The sequence below is a fragment of the Crocuta crocuta genome, unplaced genomic scaffold (assembly GCF_008692635.1).
Source record: "Crocuta crocuta isolate KB4526 unplaced genomic scaffold, BGI_CrCroc_1.0 scaffold363, whole genome shotgun sequence".
NCBI classification, from domain to species: Eukaryota; Metazoa; Chordata; class Mammalia; order Carnivora; family Hyaenidae; genus Crocuta; species Crocuta crocuta.
In genome coordinates this window covers 929,703-951,721 of record NW_027531626.1, presented here as the reverse complement: position 1 = coordinate 951,721, position 22,019 = coordinate 929,703, and the positions used below count along the sequence as shown (strand labels likewise).

Genomic DNA, 22,019 nt, shown 5'->3' with positions numbered 1-22,019 from the left:
ACAATGAATTATTATTCCTAATACAATTTTTTTTTTTTAGCAATAACCACGCATAATGAATCTCAGTATAAAATGACGTGCGGCTAAGGCTTAAACAGAAGCTACAATTATGGCTGGACTAACGCTCCACTTCCTGATACCTGCACTGATAACCTGCACTAGTTAGAGCAAGGGTCGCATGCTCAAACGCCCAGAGATGCTTGCTGATTATTGAGAATGAGTGAGCCCATAAAAGAAGGAATGCCAATTAGAATAATAACGTGGGAATTTGCCCTAGCGTTTCCACATCGTTTAAGAGAAGCCAAGAAATCAAGATACCTAGAAGAAACCACCTGAAAATGTTTACTTTATTTTTTTTCAAAATCCTGTGTAAGCCAAACAAAATACTTCTTGTAACATCAGATTTAAAGCATGAAACTCCCACCCTATAGTGGACATCAACTGCTTTTTTTCCTACTTAGCATCCCTTCTCTGATCTTCTGATAATAGAAACTCCTCTTTCCTCAGGGGAACCCCTTCCATATGGTTCAAGTGGGGCCTACTGGAGGTGAGGGCCCATGACTCTGGCCCCTCAGTCTTCGTTAGAACACTTCTGACAGAGTCATGGACTTGGCTTTATTTCTCTACTGGGATAAGTAAGCTTGAGCCTCCTGTGGCAATCATATCCACCTTACCAAGAGAGCCACAAAGTCATGATGATGTCACCTCAGCCCCCGGATACAGCTATTATGCCAGGTCTACTAGAATTTTCAGTTGCATGAACCAATAAATTCCCTATTTTGCCTAAGCCAATATATGTTGGTTCTCTTACAACCAGAAGAGTCGTAACATGTGCCTAGAAAACTGTGTTGCATCATCCATTCTACAGACTTCCAGATACAGGAAGATCTTCAAGGACACAGGTGCCTTTAGTCCGAAAGGCAGTTCAAATGCTAGTTTACCTTACAAAATGTAGGACCCTGAGCAAGCTAATATTCTGAGAGTCTGTTCTTCATTTGTACCTTACCTACAAGAACTAGATGTAAAATGTACCTAGGTTTTTGTCAGGCACACAGTAAGCCCAAAACTAATGTTTGTGTTCTTTCACAACTCCCTCTTTTGGAAAACCAGATTAGAAAGTAAAGATGCTTGGGGTTTCAGTACTAGAAAGGAGGAAGTGAACCTGAAACAGCTTCTAGGAACATCAAAAATTTCTATAAATAATCACATTGGTCAATTGCTTATAGTTTCTCGAACAGAAGAACTGCTGTAGTCAATTGTTGAGGCGGTGACTGATGTAACTGCCAATAGGACCGGAGGAAGTGAGGTCAGAGGGGACAACTACTGATTATTAAAAAGTTAAAGTTTTCCACATAAGGCTAATTTCAGGCAAACATCATTTTTTTTTAATGTTTTATTTATTTCTAGGAGAGAGAGAGAGACAGCATGAGCAGGGGAGGGTCAGAGAGAGAGGGAGTCACAGACTGAAACAGGCTCCAGGCTCTGAGCTGGCAGTCAGAACAGAGCACGACGTGGGGCTTGAACCCACAAATCGTGAGATCATGACCTAAGCGAAAGTCGGACACTTAACCGACTAAGCCACCCAGGCGCCCCCAAACATCATTTTTTTTAATGACAGTGTGTGGAGTCACAAGAGGAAATGCTAGAGACCTCAGAGGAAAAGTCTATACAAGATACAAACTGAATGGACTACTGCCTTACAGGCAGCACAGGGAGAAATACTTAGCTCTCTTTCGATGGCCAAATAAAATTTGGAATCTGAACATAATTCCATCTTAGCACCTGCTATCTTATGCTAAAATACTCTCCTTGTGTGCATCTGTATTATCAAACTACAAGCTCCTTGGAGGTAAGTTCTGTCTCGTAATCATCTTTGGTATACCATTGCCCAGTACACAGTAGGTACTCTATAAATGTCAGATGAATTCAACTGAAACTAAGCCTAAAGTCGCAAAGGTGTTTTCTAAGTGTCTTCTCCTAGTGTTTTCTAAGTGTCTTCAGATTCTAAATAAAGACATAAGAGATTCTTCCCATCGAGAACAAAGGGAGAATGCCTTTACAGGATGTGCTCTAGCTGACATCAATAGTAAGTATGACTAAATTAGGACTTAACAACAAGTTTATTCTAGTTAACAGAGAGGTCATATAGCAGAATCTGAATGTCACAGGCCCTTATAACCCGGGGAGTCACACCTAGGAAATGACTCTTGTTCAGACTGAAAATACTGAGAAACAAAATGGATGTCTAAAAGGAGCCTCTGGTATCTGATCAAGGGTATGGGTAAAAGTGAAAACTGAAAACAGTTGAGGAAAATCATTCATCCTTGAGTCAGAGGAATTATCAAAAGAAACTACCCTTGCTGGCTGTGATTTATGCCTGGATGTTGTGCATGAGCAAAAGGTGCTAATAATTATTGTGTGATAAGTGTGGCCTGGCTCTCATCTGACATTATATCTGGTCATTACAGGTTGTTGTGAATCGACAGAGCAACAACTCTAAGAAGCTCTTCTGGTAAGGATGAAGGGGGGGAAATGAGCTCTACACCCAGATATGGCACTATCTGACGTTAAGAATTTAAGGTCACACTGGGGCGCCTGGGTGGCTCAGTCGATTAAGCGTCCGACTTTCGCTTAGGTCATGATCTCGCGGTTCGTGGGTTCGAGCCCCGCGTCGGGCTCTGTGCTGGCTGCCAGCTCAGAGCCTGGAGCCTGTTTCACAGTCTGTGACTCCCTCTCTCTCTCTGACCCTCCCCTGCTCACGCTGTCTCTCTCTCTCTCCTAGAAATAAATAAAACATTAAAAAAAAAATTTTTTTTTAAATATTAAAAAAAAATAAAGAATTTAAGGTCACACTAACAGTCAGATTTGGCCACATGACAATAGCCTTACACTTTAAAAAATGTGTTTGTGTGAGTGTGGGCATATAACTCAACAACTTTGGGCACAGCTTAATTCCAGTCTTTCCCCGGCAGCAGAGAGCAAAAATGGATTCTGATTTTTCACTATTTCAGAGGCGGGCTCTCAAAGGCAGGGAGAATGGCTACTGGAAAGGTGTTCTACTGCCTTGATGGAGTGGCTAAGATGACAGAGCAGAGCTAAGAGAGCACCACCCGGCTGGCCAGGGGTAATCCCAGCAGAAAGGCCACTGCTTCTAGTCTAAATTCCGTCCTTTGAACAGCAATTGAGAGATGAAAAGTGCAGACCACTTCATCGCACGCCAGCAGGTCACTCCCAGATAGATTTCTTCTTCTGTGTGCCCAGTCCTATTTACTCTCTCACCGAGCCAAGTGCTCACTAATTGCTTTTCACATTTATGTGTGTGACAGCACCATGCTCTGGCTTGATTTTCTGAAGGGGACTTGCCAACATAAATACTCCAGGTCCGAGATAAAACAGAATAATTAAAAACAGGCCTAGTTATCCAATTAGCTGTTCATCTATTTCCCTTACCAAGTTACAGAGTATGTTCGGTTATTTTGCCTATTTTTCTCATTCAAGTGGGCACAAGAGCAGGTTCTGGCTTACAAATCGAACACTTAATTTGTAATGAATTAATAACAACCCCAGTAAGAGGCAGTGTGGAGAGAGGACTGAGGGCTTAAGAGAAAAGGATGGTCTAAGCTCAGATTCCAAACACTGCTTATAAGGGCTAATCAGTAAAGTGGTAAAAACAATTCACACTTTGTATGTTGTTATAAATATATGACAGTGACAAAGTAATAATGATATGAAGTATGAAGTACATTAAGAGACATTCAAAATACTGCACTATTGGGGCACCTCGGTGGTTCAATTGGTTAGGCATCTGACTTCGGCTCAGGTCATGATCTCATGGTTCATAGGTTTGAGCCCCACGTTGGGCTCTGTGTTGACAGCTCGGAACCTGGAGCCTGCTTCAAATTCTGTGTCCCCCTCTCTCTCTTCCCCTCACCTGCTCACTCTCTATCCCTCTCTTTCTCTCTCACTCAAAAACAAACATTAATAAAAAAATTTTTTTAAATACTGCACTATATAAGAGTAGCACACCCCCAGGGTCTAGCATCTATCTACTAAGCAAGAATAAATTTCTTGAAGGCTCCTGTTTCTCTTCGTAAAGGTAAAAAATTAAAATGGGAGGGGAGAGATCTCATAATTTGCTTTTGGAGAGAGAATTTATGGCAGGAGTTGGAGAGGTTTCTTCTGCCACATGTAAAATCCAAAGGGAAGATCTACTTGGAGATTTGTCTCAATGCAATAGCTATTCATAATGATGTGCTACAGCCATTCATTTAACAAACATTTTTGAGGACTTACCATGTGTCAGGCCTGGGCTAGGTGTTGGGGAGACCACTGCAAATACTAGAGACACAAGTCTGGTTCTTAAACAGTTCACAGTTTAGTAAGGGAAGTTAACCAGCAAAAGGGAGATCAGAGTAGTGTTGGGTGTCATAGGAGCAAACAGGAAAACACCCCCAAATCTGGGAGGGAGGGAGCAGGGAAAGCTCACTGTGGAAAGTCATCATCAAGGAGAAACCTGAAGAATAAGTAGGAGTGAGCCAAAGGAGGCCAAGTTCTAGAAAGACAATAGCACATACAATGCTGCCAAGTCAGGATGTCACAAGTAGTTTTGTCCCGCTGGAACTTTGAACACAACCTCAATGAGCAAGTACAGGACGAAACAGAGATAAAAGAGAGGGACAGAGCTGTTAGCAATGTAAGCATGAGTCAGACCACAAAGTGGTCAGTAAACCACTTATGCTAAGGAGCTCCGACTTAACCCTGGAGACAAAGGGAAGTTACTGAAGAGCGGGAGTGACCTGATCAGATTTAGTTTTTCAGGAGGATCACTCTAGCTGCAGTGCGGGAAAAGACTTTCCAGGAAATCTTTTACATCATATCAAGAAACTATTTTAGAGGAAACCGACCTCCCCATCCCCCCCCAAACCCAAACCAACTGCTAAAAGTGTCTCAGTTGTTTCAGAAATAAAACATTTACTTATAACTTAAAGGAAAACTTTTTAAGAGCCCATGGCTACAATGATCTGCAAACACAGCAAAATAAAAAAATAAAGCAATGCCGTCTCAAGTAAGCCTTGTTTGGAGGAAAAAAGAGAGGTCCTAATCCTGGTCATTCCACTCCCTTCCCATCTTCCACAGGTAGCTTATACCAACTCAGTCTTTGTCTTTCATATAGGTACCAAATTTGCACACCAAAATAAGAATTTGTCCATAGGCTTGGGGGAACTGCTAGAAGTATGCCAGATAACTCCAGAAAACTAAATGCTAACAGATGAGAACCAGGTCTGAGCCCAAGGTCAGGCTATTTTGCCAATGGTCATTAAATAATGAGAATTTCTGTGAAGCAGTGTCCAAATTAGAAAGTCTGAGACCCTACAATAATAGGGTGCAAGCACCAGAACACAATAATTAGAATTAGATACTTTTCCGAATTGGCCTTTTAAAAATAAATTATGCCGTTAAGCACTAAAGGCGAGGATTAAAATTTCACAAACTTCTAGTTAAATCAAATGTGGTGACAACTACTGGCACATGACCAAATCCTAACAGAATCTCAGCTGTTTTAGAAATAAAACATTTGCTTCCAGCTTAAAACAAAACTTTGTAGAGTGTGCGATTAAACTGATCTGCAAATATAGCATAAGAATAATAGGTAAGGGAAGTCTTTTATGTGACAAATGAAATGCTAAGTCAACTTTTAAAATAAAAAATTTGAGGGATGTTTGGTTAAAACTCACAAAAGACTTTAAGACAAAGTAAATGACTGGGCAGTCCTAAAAACAAGACACACATTTTCTAGAGTAATTAGAAACATGAGAATTTATCATTAACATAAGACAATGCTTACAAGGTCATGTGCCAATGGAAAACTACATTAATACTACAACTAAGGAATCTACTCCTGAAATCACTGTTGCACTATATGCTAACTCGGATATAAATTTTAAAAAATAAATTAAATAAAAATAAATACTACAACTATTTTGGGGGACAGAGTCAAATCCTTTCTCTGAAAGGGATAGATTCCTTTTTTTTCCTTCTGCAGTGAGAGAGTCTCTGATTTCCACATTTCTTAAAAATATTTACATAAATTTGGTATTCCAAAAAAATTTTTTAATGTTTTATTTATTTTGGAGAGAGATAGAGAGGCAGCATGAGCAGGGGAAGGTTAGAGAGAGAGGGAGACACAGAATCCGAAACAGGCTCCAGGCTCTGAGCTAGCTGTCAGCACAGAGCCTGACGTGGGGCTCAAACCCATGAACCATGAGATCATGACCTGAACTGAAGTGAGACACAACAGACTGAGCCACCCAGGCGCCCCATAAATTTAGTATTTCAAAACATACCTGGGGGCTTGTGATTCAACAACTTAATTATTTCAAAAATCCTTATTTCAAAAATGACCGTAATTTTACAGTTTGTTTTTAAAATTTTTTTAATGTTTATTTATTTTTGAGAGAGAGAGAGAGAGACAGAGCATGATTGGGGGAGGGTCAGAGAGAGAGGGAGACACAGAATCTGAAACAGGCTCCAGGCTCTGAGCTGTCAATATAGACCCTGATGCAGGACTCAAACCCATGACCCATGAGATTATGGCCTGAGCAGAAGTCATCTGCTTAACCAACTGAGCCACCCAGGCGCCCTGGTTTATTTGTTTACTGGCCAACAGAAAGGACTAGCACAGTGAGGAAGGATGCAATGGGAAATGCATCAGACTGGGAGTCGGATACTAGTCCATGCATTCATTCCTTTGTTAAACACCTAAGCACGGCTTTAGGAGCAGCCCCAGAGATATTTAAATCCTCGAAGAAACATAATACTATATTTCATTAAATCTGGGATGCTACCAATTGTAAGACTAACTCTTAACTAATAAAGAAAAAATGCTTTCAATTAAACGATGACATAATGCCTTGAGGGAACGACATCAGCCTCTCAGTGCCGTGATACTCTTATAAAATAAACTATTCAGAAAAATTTGGCAATTTTGCCTGCCTTCCATACATTTTAAATGGCAACCTTTGTTTTACGCATCTCAATACAAAACACAGTTTCATCGACTTAGGGGTGTCATCCTTTCTTGACTCCCATAAAGCACTTAGTTGTTATTTTTCAAGATAAGTAAATGAAACTGTGGTGATTTCTCCAAAGGCAAATGTTTACTTCACAACTACCAAACTTACAACTCTCTACTTTGCTTCTGTCCTTTACAGTGCATTCAATAACTTTTTTGTTTCAAGGCCAAACCATAATAAAATCTTTTCGAAGATATTCTAAATGGTGATTAAATCCACCCTACAGAGCAATGACCACAGGTACGTAACACTATTGAAATGATGACACATTGAAATGATAACACTAAATATAGCTGTGACTAAGTCTGGACAAGCACAGGCAACTGACCAGATGGCCACTTGACAGCCAACAACTGAAAGATGCCATCAACTGTCAGATACATTCAGAAATGTTAAAATGTGAAGGAAAAAAAAGAAACTGTCTCAGATCAGAGCAGTGACTGCAGCCAACACGCACACAGCACTCACATAGAGGAAAGGACCATTCTACGTCTTTGCATAGGTTACATCATGAAAACCAGAGTAGATTGATTAAGTCCCTCTAGGTGAGGAAACTGAGGCATAGGGAGGGGCATGGGCACGAGTAACTTACCTGATATCACAAGGCTAGCACGTGGCAAGGCTGGGAGGCTCTGCTTTTAACCACTGCGCCAGGGGGCCTCTCGAGCTAATAATCAATAACCAGCTTTGTGACCTGAGTCAAATTACTAGAGGCTCCTTTCCTTGTTTCAAAAAGGAGGGAACTGGAACAGATGATTATGGAGTTCTTTCCGGGGATGAAAATATTAAAATTCTATAATCTACAGTAAAATTTTATTTTCATGCTGGTTTCTCCTTATGCCAATACAACTCAGACCTTCATTGCCATTGGTGATTAGTGAAGGGAATGTACCTTTTACTACTAGTCTAAAATAAGACATGCTTAGGAAGGTATTTAAGAAATAGACACACATGTACTTGTGCCATTACTTCTTTTTTTCAGGGTGATGGCAAAAGGTTGACTGTAGAAATAAATGAACCAATGTGTGCATTGTACTCTGCTGTGTACTATACTTATGACAGAAATGCAGTCATTTAAAAGTTTAATCCAAAATTAACATATGACTTCAATGTGTCAGTTTCAACAGATACTCACGATGCAGAGCTCCTTGTTCTTTTAAAAATTCTGTTCATTTATGAGGGGGAAAAACAATAAATAACAGATATAAACATTGCAACATTTTCCCTCTTGAGCCAATTTAAGGGCGGAATCAAATGTGCATCACACACTTGACAATTCTTCTGCCCTAAGGAGGGTGGGGGGCCACACCCTTCAGGTCTTCCCCGTGCCAAGCCAGCTGCGCTCCCTCCTAGGTAACCTCCCTTCAGCCCCACAAACTCTGATCATGAAGCAACCCAGTGATGCTGAAAATAATTCCTAATATTTCGCTTCGAAGCTGTCCTCAAGAGGAGAGTTAGGAAAGCAAAGAGACCAAAATGCAGAGTCTTTAACACTTTCATTATTCATTCTTAAACATACATCGTATCAATTCTGGCCTGCTCTTTTCCATTACATATACATGCACATGCATACACACAAAATTATTTGCCCCAACAAAAAACAGAGGAAATGTTAAAAAGATTTCTGGGAGAAAAAGTGAAAAAAAAAAAAAGGATATAAGTCAACTACTATCAAAAGTGGGCTTAGAAAAACAAAGCAAAGCAGGAAAGATGCCCACAAATGGAAGGCTCTCGCAAGTAGGCACAATGTTCCTTTTACATACCTTCCCATGCTGCCCAGCTCTCTCATAACAAATGACAACATCTTCCCACATCTCTAGCTTCTCAAATATCTGAAGGGCTGAACTCGTGCATCCCAGCTCAAAGAGAAAACTTGCAAGTTGGCGCTAGAAAAATCAAGTTAAAATAATTAACATTTCTTTATGTAAAGAAAGTCCCATTTGACTTACAAGTGTATCCAATCTGCCATTTTAAGGGTCTACTTACTGTAATAAATGTATCATTCTACAACTTGATCTCTACTAATTAGAAATTAACAATGATTTAATACCTCTACTTTAGTAAGGGAGTAAGAAATTAAAAAACAATACAGAAACTTTCAAAAGACTCAATATATCAATTTTTCCCAAGAACTCAGAATAACTTAAAAGCAAAATCAGTATTTTCTTTTTGCCTAGAGATTCTGTTACAATCTGATTTATAAAGCTGAGATCCAATAAATCAACGTTAAAAAACTCTAGTTAGAAAGGCTGGTAACAAAAAAATATGTGTTGGCAGGGATGTGGAGAAAAGGGAGCTCTCATGTACTGTTGGTAGGAATATAAGCTGGTACAGCCACCAGGGAAAACAGTGTGGTGGTTCCTCAAAAAATTAAAAATAGAGCTACCCTATGATCCAGCAATTCTACTTCTGGGCATTTATCCAAAGAAAATGAAAACATTAACTTATCTCTACCCCCATGTTCATTATAGCATTATTTACAATAACTGAGACATAAAAGCAGCCCAAGTGTTCATCAGGGGATGAATAGGTAAAGAAATTGTAGTGTACATGTATGTCTGTATACACACACACACACACACACACACACACACACACACACACAGAAATATTATTTAGCCATAAAAAGGAACGCTATTTTGCCATCTGTGACACCATGGATGGATGGGGATTATGCTGAGTGAAATAAGTCAGGCAGAGAAAGACAGATACCATATGTTTTCACTTATAAGTGGATCACGAGGAACTTGACAGAGGACCATGGGGGAGGAGAAGGGGAAAAAATAGTTGGGGGGAGGGAGGCAAACCATGAGAGACTCTTGAATACTGAGAACAAACTGAGGGCTGCTGGGGATGGGGGAGAGGGGAAGGGAGGTGATTGGCATGGAGGGGGCACTTGTTGGGATGAGCACTGGGTGTTATATGGAAACCAACTTGACAATAAACTATGAAAGAGAAAGAAAGAAAGAAAGAAAGAAAGAAAGAAAGAAAGAAAGAAAGAAGGAAGGAAGGAAGGAAGGAAGGAAGGAAGGAAGGAAGGAAGGAAGGAAAGAAAGAAAGAAAGAAAGAAAGAAAGAAAGAAAGAAAGAAAGAAAAGAAAGAAAGAAAGAAAGAAAGAAAGAAAGAAAGAAAGAAAGAAAGAAAGAAAGAAAGAAAGAAAGAAAGAAAAATGGGGGAAAGTGATGGAAGTAGTCAAAAAATGCAAACTTCCAGTTAAAAGTCAGTTCTGAGGAGGTAATGTGCAGCATGGTGCCACAGTTAACAATACTGTATTGCATGTATAAAAGCTAAGAAAATAGATCTTATTTTTAAATTTTTTTCACATTTATTTATTTTCGAGAGTGAGAGAAAAACAGAGCACAAGCAGGAGTGGGGCAGAGAGAGAGGGAGACACAGAATCTGAAGCAGGCTCCAGGCTCCGAGCTGTCAGCACAGAGCCTGACGCTGGGCTTGAACCCACGAACCATGAGATCATGACCTGAGCCCAAGTCGGACGTTTATCCGACTGAGCCACGCAGGCACCCCAAAAATAGATCTTAAAAAGTTCTCATGACAAGAAAAAAAATGTGTAATTATGTGAGCAGATGGACATAACTCAATGTGGTGACCCTTTCACAATGTATAGATATATCATTATGTTGTACAGCTAAAACTAATACATTGTTATATCTTAAACAGGAAAAAAATGAAATGGAACTCAAACAAGCAAATAATAAAAACCCTAGCACTCAACGTAACTGACATAAATCTATGCACTAGCATTTGTGTATTTCATTCATGAAAATATCTCTGGGTTTTTTTCTTTCAGGTCCACTTAGATTTATTTTGAGCACATTCTAAAAAACTGACTTTATTTCCAGCCTTGGGAGATAAGAAGGGGACAAATTATGGCAAGGTTAGTAAAGGTTAATATAAAAAGATAAATATATATGGTTTATAAATAGTTCATCCTGCAAGAATGGAGAAAATATTAGAAAGGTTTAAAAAGTGAGGTTTAGGGCACCTGGCTGGCTCAGTTGGTAGAGAATGCCAACTCTTGATGTCAGGCTCATGAGTTCAAGCCCCACATTGGGCATAGAGCTTACTTTAAAAAAAAAAAAAAAAAGTAGGTGAGGTTCTTGAATAATGTATGGTTTCATGTTAGTGAGAACTGTGTTGTTTTCTCTTAAATACAATCTTAGTGTTCTTTCAAAATTCAATATGTATTTAAGAGTTAAGAACCCAAAGGATATGGAAAATCTGGATTGACAAAATTAGAAAGTAAAATGAAATACCTGAAACTTTTAAGCTAATATATTAACAAAATAAGTAAAGGTAATGTTCTAATTCTTCCTAATGCCATGAATTTTGGGGAATTTGACTATTTTACGATATCTGGACATTTTATAAAACTGAACATAATATGCTGGAATAAATCTTAGTGCTCAGGCTGTAAGTACTTTAATCTTCTCATTATAATAGATGAGGAAAGTTATGGAATCTAAATTGTTATGGCTAGCTAGCTACAGAATAAAAACAGGATCTTTTTACAATAAACTATGCTATTATTTTTTGATCTTGACTCCCTATAATTATAGAAAGAAAAAAATAACTTAATTTGTTAATGAAAGAGGATGTTTACCTAATTGCCTAAAGATCCTAAAATCCACAGCTTCCTAAGCAGATAAAATAAACATTTTGCCTAAATTCTATTTGAATGGTATTTAATTTTCCTAGTGCTTCTGTTCAGAAACAGATTGAAAACTATACCCTCAACGTACATGTTTTGTCATAATAATAGCTCAGAATCTGAAATGTTTATCTACCAGAAACCACAGAGTACAGAGCACTTAACAAATTTCACAGATCAGGGTCAAAAACATGCCAAAAAGTTCCAGCTGTTAATACCTTCTTGCTAAAGACGGTATTTCTTTTGAGATAATATAACAAAGCTTTTTATTTGCCTGTTACAGTGAGATGCCTTCAATAGATAAAATGAACTCCAATGTGTAATAAATTCCCTAGTTTTCCCTGTACTTGTATGACATACTTGGGCACCTGCTGGCTCAGTCATTAAGCATCTGACTTCAGCTAGGGTCATGATCTCACAGTTCATGAGTCTGAGCCCCAAATCAGGAGAGTTTGAGATCTGCTTCTAGTAAACACAAGTTCCCCTTGGGGTAAAAACAGAAGCCCTGGGTGAGCCCTGCTTCTCTCTCTCTCTCCCTCCCACCCTCCCACTCTCTCTCTGCCCCTCACTCACTTGTACCCTCCGTCTCTCAAAAAAAGTGACATACTTCACAAAATCTAACAGGGATTCAGAGTCATTAAATGGTGGGTTGGCATTTATAATTCTAAATCACTACCTATGTGCACAATCCATGTCAGAGAGGACAGGAAGCTAGCAAAAATGACAATACTTATGAAATCATCTAGAAATTTCTGCCTGGCACCATCTGACTCTACTTAACTCCTCAGTGCCATAGCTTCCTCATCTGTAAAATGAGAATATTTCACAAAAGTGTTCCAATAAAATAATATAATGTGTGCAAAATGCAGAACAAAATGCATATATCATACTAAGTGTGCAGTAAAAGCTGACTGTTAATTATACCTTTCCAATAAGGAAAGGAGGAAAACCAGACTAAAATTGGGAAATAGAGATCTTTCTGAACAGCTGTGTGATCAACATTGGAAAATAGCAGTCAACTGCATGAGGCCTCAGTTGGGGCCTCTTTGTAATATTAAGAAACTGGACCAGATGACTAAGTTGCCTTCAGTGCTAAAAATTTTACGAAATAGGGGTACCACACCCATAACCCGGGAGAACCATGAGGCAGGTGCCTGAATCTCAATCCCAATCTGGGGCTTTAGGAGCTACACTAGGTATTCTCATATCTCAGAACAAGGAAAGTAGTCATGGGTATCTCAGAATGTAGAACAAGAAACAAATGCTTTAAGTTGTTTTTGTAAATAACTTGGTTAAAAGGTTCATTATCTGGTAAAAGTTCCTAAAGGGCTTTTATTTTATTATTTTTTTCAAGTTTATTTATTTTTGAGAGAAAGAGAGTGCGTGTACGCAGGGGAGAGGCAGAGAGAGAGTGGGACAGAGGATCTGAAGTGGGCTCTGTGCTGACAGCAGATGGTCCAACGCGGGCTCAAAATCAAGAACCACAGATCATGACCTGAGCCGAAGTCAGACCCTTAACCAACTGAGTGCCATGCAAGCGCCCTCAAAAGGGCTTAAAAAAATTTTTTTTATACTTTATTTTCGAGAGAGACAGAGCACGAATGTGTGAGGGGCAGAGAGAGAGAGAGAATCTGAAACAGGCTGCCAGCACAGAGCCCTGTGATCATGACCTGGGCCGAAGTCAGACGCTCGACCCTCAACTGACTGAGCCCCCCAGGCGCCCTCAAAAGGGCTTTTAAATATAAAAAGTTATTTTGAAAATGAAAGCTTCTGTGGTTCTTCCACTACTTAATTTCAAGGATTCTATTCAATCAAGTTTTAAATTCTTTTAAAAATGTTTTAAAAGTTTAATATCACTTTAACCAAAAGAGCAATATGACTTAATCGGCAATTCCCAGCTAGAGACTTTTACTCTTCTCATATTTGCAAACTCAAACATAAACTGAAAATCATTCTTTGCTAATGCATTTATCTTTCAAATGCAAAGTATTTTCCACATCCAATGACAAACAGCAACAAAAATACCTGAATGGCCCAGTGTGGGGGTACTTGACAGCAATAGAAAATCTTCAGACGTTCCAATACAGATGTAGTCTTATCTTCAAACTGGTCTGCAAGAGCCTTTAGAAAACAAACCATAATTAGAATCTATATGTGTAAGAAAGTTTTAATATAAATAAGATTCTCACTATAAAAGTTATACAAATGAACATATAAACAAAAAAGAACATAAGTCACTTTGATAAGGTGATGAAATATGTGAATTTTCTCTTGAATTTCTTTAAATGTTTAAAAAAACTTTAAAATTAACCACCATTTACCTAAACATGTACATTAAAAGGTTTTAAAACTAAGATTTCCTATAATGATTCTTTCAGAGAACTATAGCCTTAATTCATCAGGTTTTTTACTTTTCCTAACTCTTTTTTTTTTAAGTTTATTTATTTGGGAGAGATAGACAGTGAGAGCAGGGGAGGGGTGGGGGGTGGGGAAGAGAATCCCAAACAGGCTCAACACTGTCAGTGCAGAGCCAAATGTGAGGCTCAAACTCTTCAAACTGTAAGATTCATGACTTGAGCCAAAATCAAGAGTTGGATGTTTAACTGACTGAGGCACCCAGGCACCCCAGAAAAATTGTTTTTTAGCATGTCTATTTCACAACCATAATTCACTTTGACAATGGCATTTGCTAATATAAATCAGAGAAAAATTATATGAAGAACTTCATTTAGGACTATTTTCTCAGGAATAAAGTGAGAGCAAAAGTGGGTCTATTTGGTCACAGAGAGTGAGTTTTCTTACTCTTCAGCAACGCATCTATAGGACCAGACATTAATTCAGCAAGACCATTCTTAAGGTATAATGGACAGCTCCAAGCTCCATGTATTCAAGATTCTCTCTGCTGTACCGAAATTCCACTGAACTCCCGGAAGCTACATCAAAAAGCAGACCATTAAGAACAAGATGGATGACTCTGCAAAGAGGTACCAGGACCAACTGCAAAATCAAAGGCTGGCACCATCCAGTGGTCAAATGATCAGTCATCGAAAGAGCTCACATATTCTGCATCAAAGTGAATGCAGCCATACTCTGGAGTTCCTAAGCAAATACATGCACAGTGGCCCCATTACCACAGGCATCTTCACCTGCCTCTTAATATGTCATTCAATTTATCATAAGTATACATACTTTTTCTGACATATACTTAGATCTTTTCTCAACTATGAATTATCATGACCTTTTCTGCATAATGTGGTACTCTTTTCTGACTAGTTTTCACAGGGCTATCCTACGAGGATTAGATGGTAACCATAGGTTAATGTTAAGTTTCTTTTTTTTTTAAATTTTTTAATGTTTTATTTATTTCTAGGAGAGGGAGAGAGACAGCGCGAGCAGGGGAGGGTCAGAGAGAAAGGGAGTCAGAGACTGAAACAGGCTCCAGGCTCCGAGCTGGCAGTCAGCAGAGCCCAACGTGGGGCTCAAACCCACAAACCGCGAGATCATGACCTAAGCGAAAGTTGGACGCTTAACCGACTAAGCCACCCAGGCGCCCCTAATGTTAATTTTCTGATTTCAATGCACATACTGTGGTCAATGTAGGAGAACATCTTAGTATTTGAGGATGATGAAGTACCATGTTGGCAACTTACTTGCAAATTCTTCAGGATACAAGAAATAGTTGCAGTGTACTTGCAACTTGTCTGTAATTTGAAATTGTTTCAAATTTTTATGAAAATAATTTTTACAATTAAAAATCTCAAAAAAAGTGAGAGATTGCAAGTCTAAACTTCCTCGAAAGAAAGAAAACAAGTATCTAACATACCTCAGCATACAAACCCAAATCAAGATCAGCTTCTAAGCAGGAAAACTCCTAAATTGGGAGTTCTCTGTATTTTACTAGGTGGGAGATACATTTGTTAGCCTAAGAATATCCTGTAGAATGAGAAAATACCCATTACATCACTTCTTTGACAATCCAAGATGTTATTCAATCAAGTCCATCAGACCAAACTGAGACATAACTAGACTCTTAAACCATCTTGGTCAAAATATTTTTAAAGCTTTCTGGCCTTACTTCAGAGAAACTTAATAGCAAAAACGTTGCATGCTTCTGCCCAAAGCTGTTTAGCTGTAAGAGGAAGAGAAGAAAAACTTCTAGCTGAATACATATGGTTACAATACATAAATAAAAGGTTCACTGAATTAATTCATCAAAAGGGGGCACATTTTTCCTTTTATCAATTCTTTTTCTTTCTTTGGAAAGAAAAAAATAACTAACGCCTATTTAATTAAAATAATAAAAGCCAAAATCATCACAACATCTATTTTTCTATGGTCCTAATTACATGCAAAACACTTTATTTAAAAAAAAAAATAACTCATATTGCTTGCTATAGGTACTGCATCTAGCTAAAATATATCAAAGTGCTCAGTAAAAACTTCTTGATTAATGATCAGGTTTATTACGTATTTCTGATACTCTCAAGATACCTTTAGGTGATCTCAGAGTATTTGAGCATCTCTAATATTCTGATACTCTCCAAAATCACCAAAGACGACAGGAGATCAGAAAACCAACACTTAATTGAGCCCCTGTAGAAGGAGTCATGCTTTATAAGAACTTGATTAGGCCATAAGTATGATAATGATCAAAAACAGAATTCTAACCTATTTTCACTCCTGCACAGAAAAGATTTCTTTCTACTTTAAGCACGATGGCCACCTAAATAAGATTTACCCACGCATAAAACTAAGAGCATTACATTAACATACAAATGAAAGAGATGAGGAGATACTATTATTTGCCTATTTCCTCTACGGAATTCCAAGTACTCTTTTTTATCTGCTAATTCACTACAAATACAGGGACATATTTACAAGAAGTCTCGAGACTTTTCAGAGCAAAATTTTTTTAGCAACTCATTCTGAAATAATTCCACTCCATTCAAACTGCTATTCTTTATAGGCATGATAAATAATTCTATTATAACAAATAAACTCAAGTGTTTTACAGGAAAAACAGTGCTGGTAAGTGTAAGTGGCCTGGATTCTGTTCTAGGTTTATCTCCAACACACAAGTCATCAAACCACAATGGTATTCATCTATGAAATGACATCTGCACTTCCAACATTCAGTGGGTACAAGGCTTTATCAAAAGAGTATTTTGATCCATTTCAAGCATTTGAGGAGGTCTGCACCATCAACTGAACACAAGATTTGTTAGTGGCAAATCAAACATCCAGATGGTTTGGAAGACAATGTGGGATGTTCAGTACTAGAATAAGACTGAATGGAAGTGGGGCCTCAATCACTCCTGTGTATATCTATGTGCATGAACGCGGACACAAACAATGCACTCTGAGAAACTGACCCTTTGCAAGCCTGCACATACTCCCAGAAATGTAGGTAAGTGGTTCTAAAGCAGCGTCCTACCTTTGCACCATTTTCTCTTTCTCGTTTCTAGATATCATGAATTTCACATCCAAAAGTTACGGGCACTCGATTATGAGTTAAAACTGACATGAGGAGGTGTTCTTTAAGGAAGGATGGTAATGCCAAAAATGGGGAGAGAGAAAGACAAGCATATATATCCCTAACTAACCATTAAGAATTGAATCATTGAGAAGTGAAAGCAAGACAGAGTATATTATAGTCCAGGACGGTGGCCAAAGAGAGTGAGGAATAGACTAGGGCTTGGTCCACAGGTGCGGGAAGAGCCAAGTCACAGAAAATCCAGGCATGACTGCTGGGACACACCAACAATAACTGTATGATGTATACACATTATGACATAAGACTGTTATCAAATGTTAAGGCTTCCTTTTAATATCATTTTCTCCCCAAATGCCACCTCAAAGCTTTTATACTTTGAGCGTCCTTTGAGAAAATGTACTCCTGCATAGGTTTTCCCTAACCTCATGCAAAAACCACTCTCAAGCCTTCCAGGAGCCTTAGTACCACAGGTCATAAGATATTTCTGTGTAATGGGGAATAAAAGAATACAACCACAGAAAGCAACGGTGGGCCTTGTCTTTTCACTGTTCTGTCTTCAGTAGAAAAAGAACTTCCACAAAAAAACTAGGCAAGATCAAGCCTACATTTTAAAATTAGCACATGGAGAATGATTTAGTATAGGAGGACAATTCTGTACAAGGTCTGGTATGGTTTAGACTTTATTTATGTGCTCATATCTAAAAGTATGGCACACATATCTTCAAAAGAACAGAGCTAGTCCCTAAGGACCTACCCTTTCACTGAAGGCTATTCATTCTTGCTAGCGTGATATCAAAGTGTTTATCATCTTTCTGAAGAGCCAAGTAGAAATTAGCTGATAATCTAAAAGGTATGATTGATCATATGCCAAATCACCTTGCTTTGTTGTACAATCTCTGTGCATGTGTGTGTGTATAAAGGAGGGTTGGATTTATTATAAAAAGATGTACTTAATCAAATATATCCAACAGTTGAGCTGAATAGCTTCCCCTGACAGGAGTCTGCAGTCATTCAGCTATGATTTACAAATAGAGTAGTCAAGCTAACTACTGCCTCAAACCCCCAAGTGCAAGAAAAGTTCCAGTAAGATCAAGGGGAACGAGAATGAAAACCTATTACAAATGCTAAGTATTAACAACACCATTAAACCTATTGTTAGCCCAATTATACCTCATGTATAGGCAACTGCAACTCAGAGAGATAAAAATGAGTTGCCCAAAGTCATAACGCCATAAAATAAATGAGCCTGCTTGATTCCAAAGATCAAGTTGATAGCTTCATTAAAAACCTCACTTTGTAAGTAGTGGGCAATTACCAGGGCTGTGAAAACAAAAATCACCTTCTCACTGGAAAAATATTCAGAACTCCATAACTGGGTTTTTTTTTCCCCTCACCTGAATCCCATAATATGGGAGTCGGGGTGTGGCCTGGTCAAGAACTTCAATTATTGCTTCTTATTCCAGACAAAGAGAAGACTTTAGTGTGTGGGCTAGTAGAAATTGGGTCTATTAATGGGGACTGGGAGAATGTGGATGTCTTTATTTATGATTCCAGAGCAAATAGGTGAACACAAAAGGTAGTCCTCAAGGAAGCACTCCCCTTAGTCATACCTTAGGGCAACAGTCTTAAATTATTTGGTTTCAGGACAACTTTAAACTCTTATAAATTGTTAGGGACTCCAAAGAGCTTTTATTTGTATGGGCTGTAATCTATCAACAGTTATCATATTAAAAATTAAAACTGCGAAAAATAGAAATACTTATTAGTCCATTTTAAAATAAAATAATAGGGACACCTGGGCAACTCAGTCAGTTAACCTTCCAAGTATGGTTCAGGTCATGATCTCACGGTTTGTGAGTTCAAGCCCCACATTGGGCTCTCTGCTGTCAGCACAGACCCTGCTTCAAATCTTCTGTTCCTCTTTCTCTTTGCCCTGCCCCTGCTCGTGCTCTCTCACCCAAAAATAAATAAGCATTAAAAAATTTTTAATAAAAAATGAAATAATACATGCATTATATTAACATAAACAACATGTCTTTAGGAAAAACAATTTTTTTAAGTCTTGAAAAGAGTGGTGCTGTCTTACATTTTTGGACATCGCTTTAATGTCTCACTTAAGAAATGACATCAGAATTCTCAAACTTGCTTCTATAGTCAATTTATTGCAATATGGTATTTTGACTGAAGTTTAGGAAGAAACTTTGGCCTCATACAGCTATGTGGTTGGAAAGGGGAAGTGTAATGTTAACAGCTTTTTCAGTTAATTGTAGATATTATTCTTAGATAATATGCCAAAACTCAACATGTAGTGGCTTCTTAGCATTACCTGCCATGTGGAAATTTGAAATCTTACCAATGAACTTTCCTTTGTTACAGTAAAATACACTGGTAAAAAAACACTCACTGATCTACCTAAAGCCTTGAATGGATCTTTTAAGAGGGTTGATTTTCTACCAGCTGTATTAGTCATTAGGAAAATGCACAGATCTTCCACATGTGACATATTTCACATAATATTAAAAAATTATATACCTTACTATCACCAGCAATCTCACCCAGAAAACTTTCATCCCAATACCTGAAGTACTGGGAAACTATCAAGTTCAAAGTGGCAGATCCAATCCAAGTTTCCCAAAACTCTTAAAACCTCAAGATCTTATCACTAGTAACAAAATACTGTCAATTTCTCTCCTTGAAGTGGTGAGCTCACTTCACTGATTCTCTGAGAAAATACTTGCCAAATAATTAAGTTTGAACACCCCAAGGGTATCAGTAGTTCTGTCGAGTAAAAATCATGTTCCACGGGCAAAACAGCTAGTTCAGCTCTTTCTGGAGACAACCATGCGCTGGCAGGCAGCACAGGTGTCTCCTCAGTACTCCCCGTTGCATCAGAGAGTATTTCAAAAGACACCATCAAGGGTAAAGACTTAATGAGATAACACTGGGGCACCTGGGTGACTCAGCTGGTGAAGTGTCCGACCCTTGATTTGGGCTCAGGTCAAGATTTCATGGTCATTGGGTTCAACCCTGAGTTGGGCTCTATGCTGATCATGGAGCCTGTTTGGGATTTCTCTCTCTCTCTCTCTCTCTCTCTCTCTCTCTCTCTCTCTCTCTCTCTCTCTCTCTCTCCTTCCCTCCCTCTAAATAAATAAATAAATAAACTTAAATAAATAAATAAATAAAATATTTGCTGCTTTATCAAAGGCATTCATAGGTGAAGTATATGATGACTACCAGCATGGCTTGCTGCTTCCCACCTTGATTCCAGTGAAGGAGCCAGCAGTCTGACACCCCCGCTGCTTCTTCTGACCCAAGGTATGAACAGAGTGCAAAGGTAAATAACACCCCAGTATTATTATTACAGAGATAATTTTAACCTGTAGATATACTGAAATGGTTTGGGGACCTCCAGGGTTCCACAAATCACCCTTTGAGAACTGCTGCCTTAGAATTAGCAAATGCATTCACCATCTTGAATGCCTTCCCCACACCCACCTACCTCGAACTGTCTCCCAAAACTTCTCCTTGCTTTGTGTTTAAGGAAATACTTAGAAATTCTTTTTATCATCTTGCCTTTAAAAATCGGGAAATGAGGGGCGCCTAGATGGTTCAGTTGGTTATGTGTCTGACTTTGGCTCAGGTCACCATCTTGTGGTCTGTGGGTTCGAGCCCTGCATCTCAGAGCCTAGAGCCTGCTTCAGATTCTGTGTCTCCCTCTCTCTGCCCCTCCCACTCTCATGCTCTGTCTGTCTCTCTCTCAAAGATGAATAAATATTAAAATTTTTTTTAATAAAAATAAAAATTAGGAAATGAAAACACGAGCTGGCCTGTTTATAATCTGCAAGAATTATAAAAGTGCAAAGAATAACAAATAGTTATTATTAAAACCTAAGCAAAAGTTTTAAACCCCTAGCATCCTCTTTTCTAAAAAAGTTAAATAGTTAAGTTTAATGATAAATACACCCTACCCTCCTCGGTGGGTGCCCAATGCCAAGTTCCTGTTCTTCCACGCTCAATGTCAACTGGCCCCAGACTCTGGGATACTTAATAACACTCACCTCTAAGATTCCTCCTGGCACTCAGGCTCCTGTTAAATCACAACTCTGGCCTCCAGACCTGGGTAAATGACCTTTTAGCCTGTTCTCTAAGCACTGGGGCAGACGTGAGACAGAAAAACATCTGGAGCTACTAAAGATTAACGGCCTACCTCTGCCTAAGGCAGTCTCTCTCAAAGGCGCCCATAATCAGCACCCCCATGCTGACCCCAAAGCTTGCAGGGCTAGGCTGAAGAAGTGTATTTTCACAAGCAGCTCATAAGTGCTCTCATGTTCAGGCAAGTTTGGTAATGCTGCATAAGGCTGTCAGGATGCACACTCTGTTTTCTCGCAGGGAAAACTGAAGGGTCCACGGAGTCAGCCCAACCCAACCCTGTCCACAGAACTGAAGCGCGTCTCGGCTTGGAATCTAACCAGAGTTATCACTGAGTGCCGCCTTGGAAGTGTGCTTTAAGTGGGTGTGTTTTTTCTATCCCTTCAGGAAGCTCCTTTGCTGTTCCCTATTCTTCACTGTTCTGTAACTTTGTAGGCTTTTCAAAAAATTTTTTTTACTTTTAATAATAAAGATCATTTTAGGGGTGCCTGGGTGGCTAAGTCAGTTAAGAGTCCAACTTCGGCCAGGTCATGATCTCAGGGTTTGTGAGTTGGGGCCCCACATCGGGCTCTCTACTGTCAGTGTGGAGCCTGCTTTGAATCTTCTGTGTCCCTCTCTCTGTTCCCTCACCCAC

The 22,019-nt window shown here is 38.9% G+C and overlaps 1 protein-coding gene across 2 annotated transcripts in view; it reads right to left on the bottom strand.

Moving 5' to 3' along the window:
* Positions 1–22,019, bottom strand: part of TTC27 (tetratricopeptide repeat domain 27) — a 186,065-nt gene that overhangs the window by 72,793 nt on the left and 91,253 nt on the right. For both annotated transcript variants that reach the window (XR_013337240.1, XM_077772789.1), the window contains exons 11-12: positions 13,768–13,863; positions 8,837–8,959 (exon numbers count right to left, since the gene is read on the bottom strand). Coding sequence is in view for 1 of the 2 variants with exons in the window: in XM_077772789.1 (XP_077628915.1) it covers positions 8,837–8,959; positions 13,768–13,863 (219 nt within the window). In the remaining variant the exon portion in view is untranslated. The remainder of the gene's footprint in view (positions 1–8,836; positions 8,960–13,767; positions 13,864–22,019) is intronic.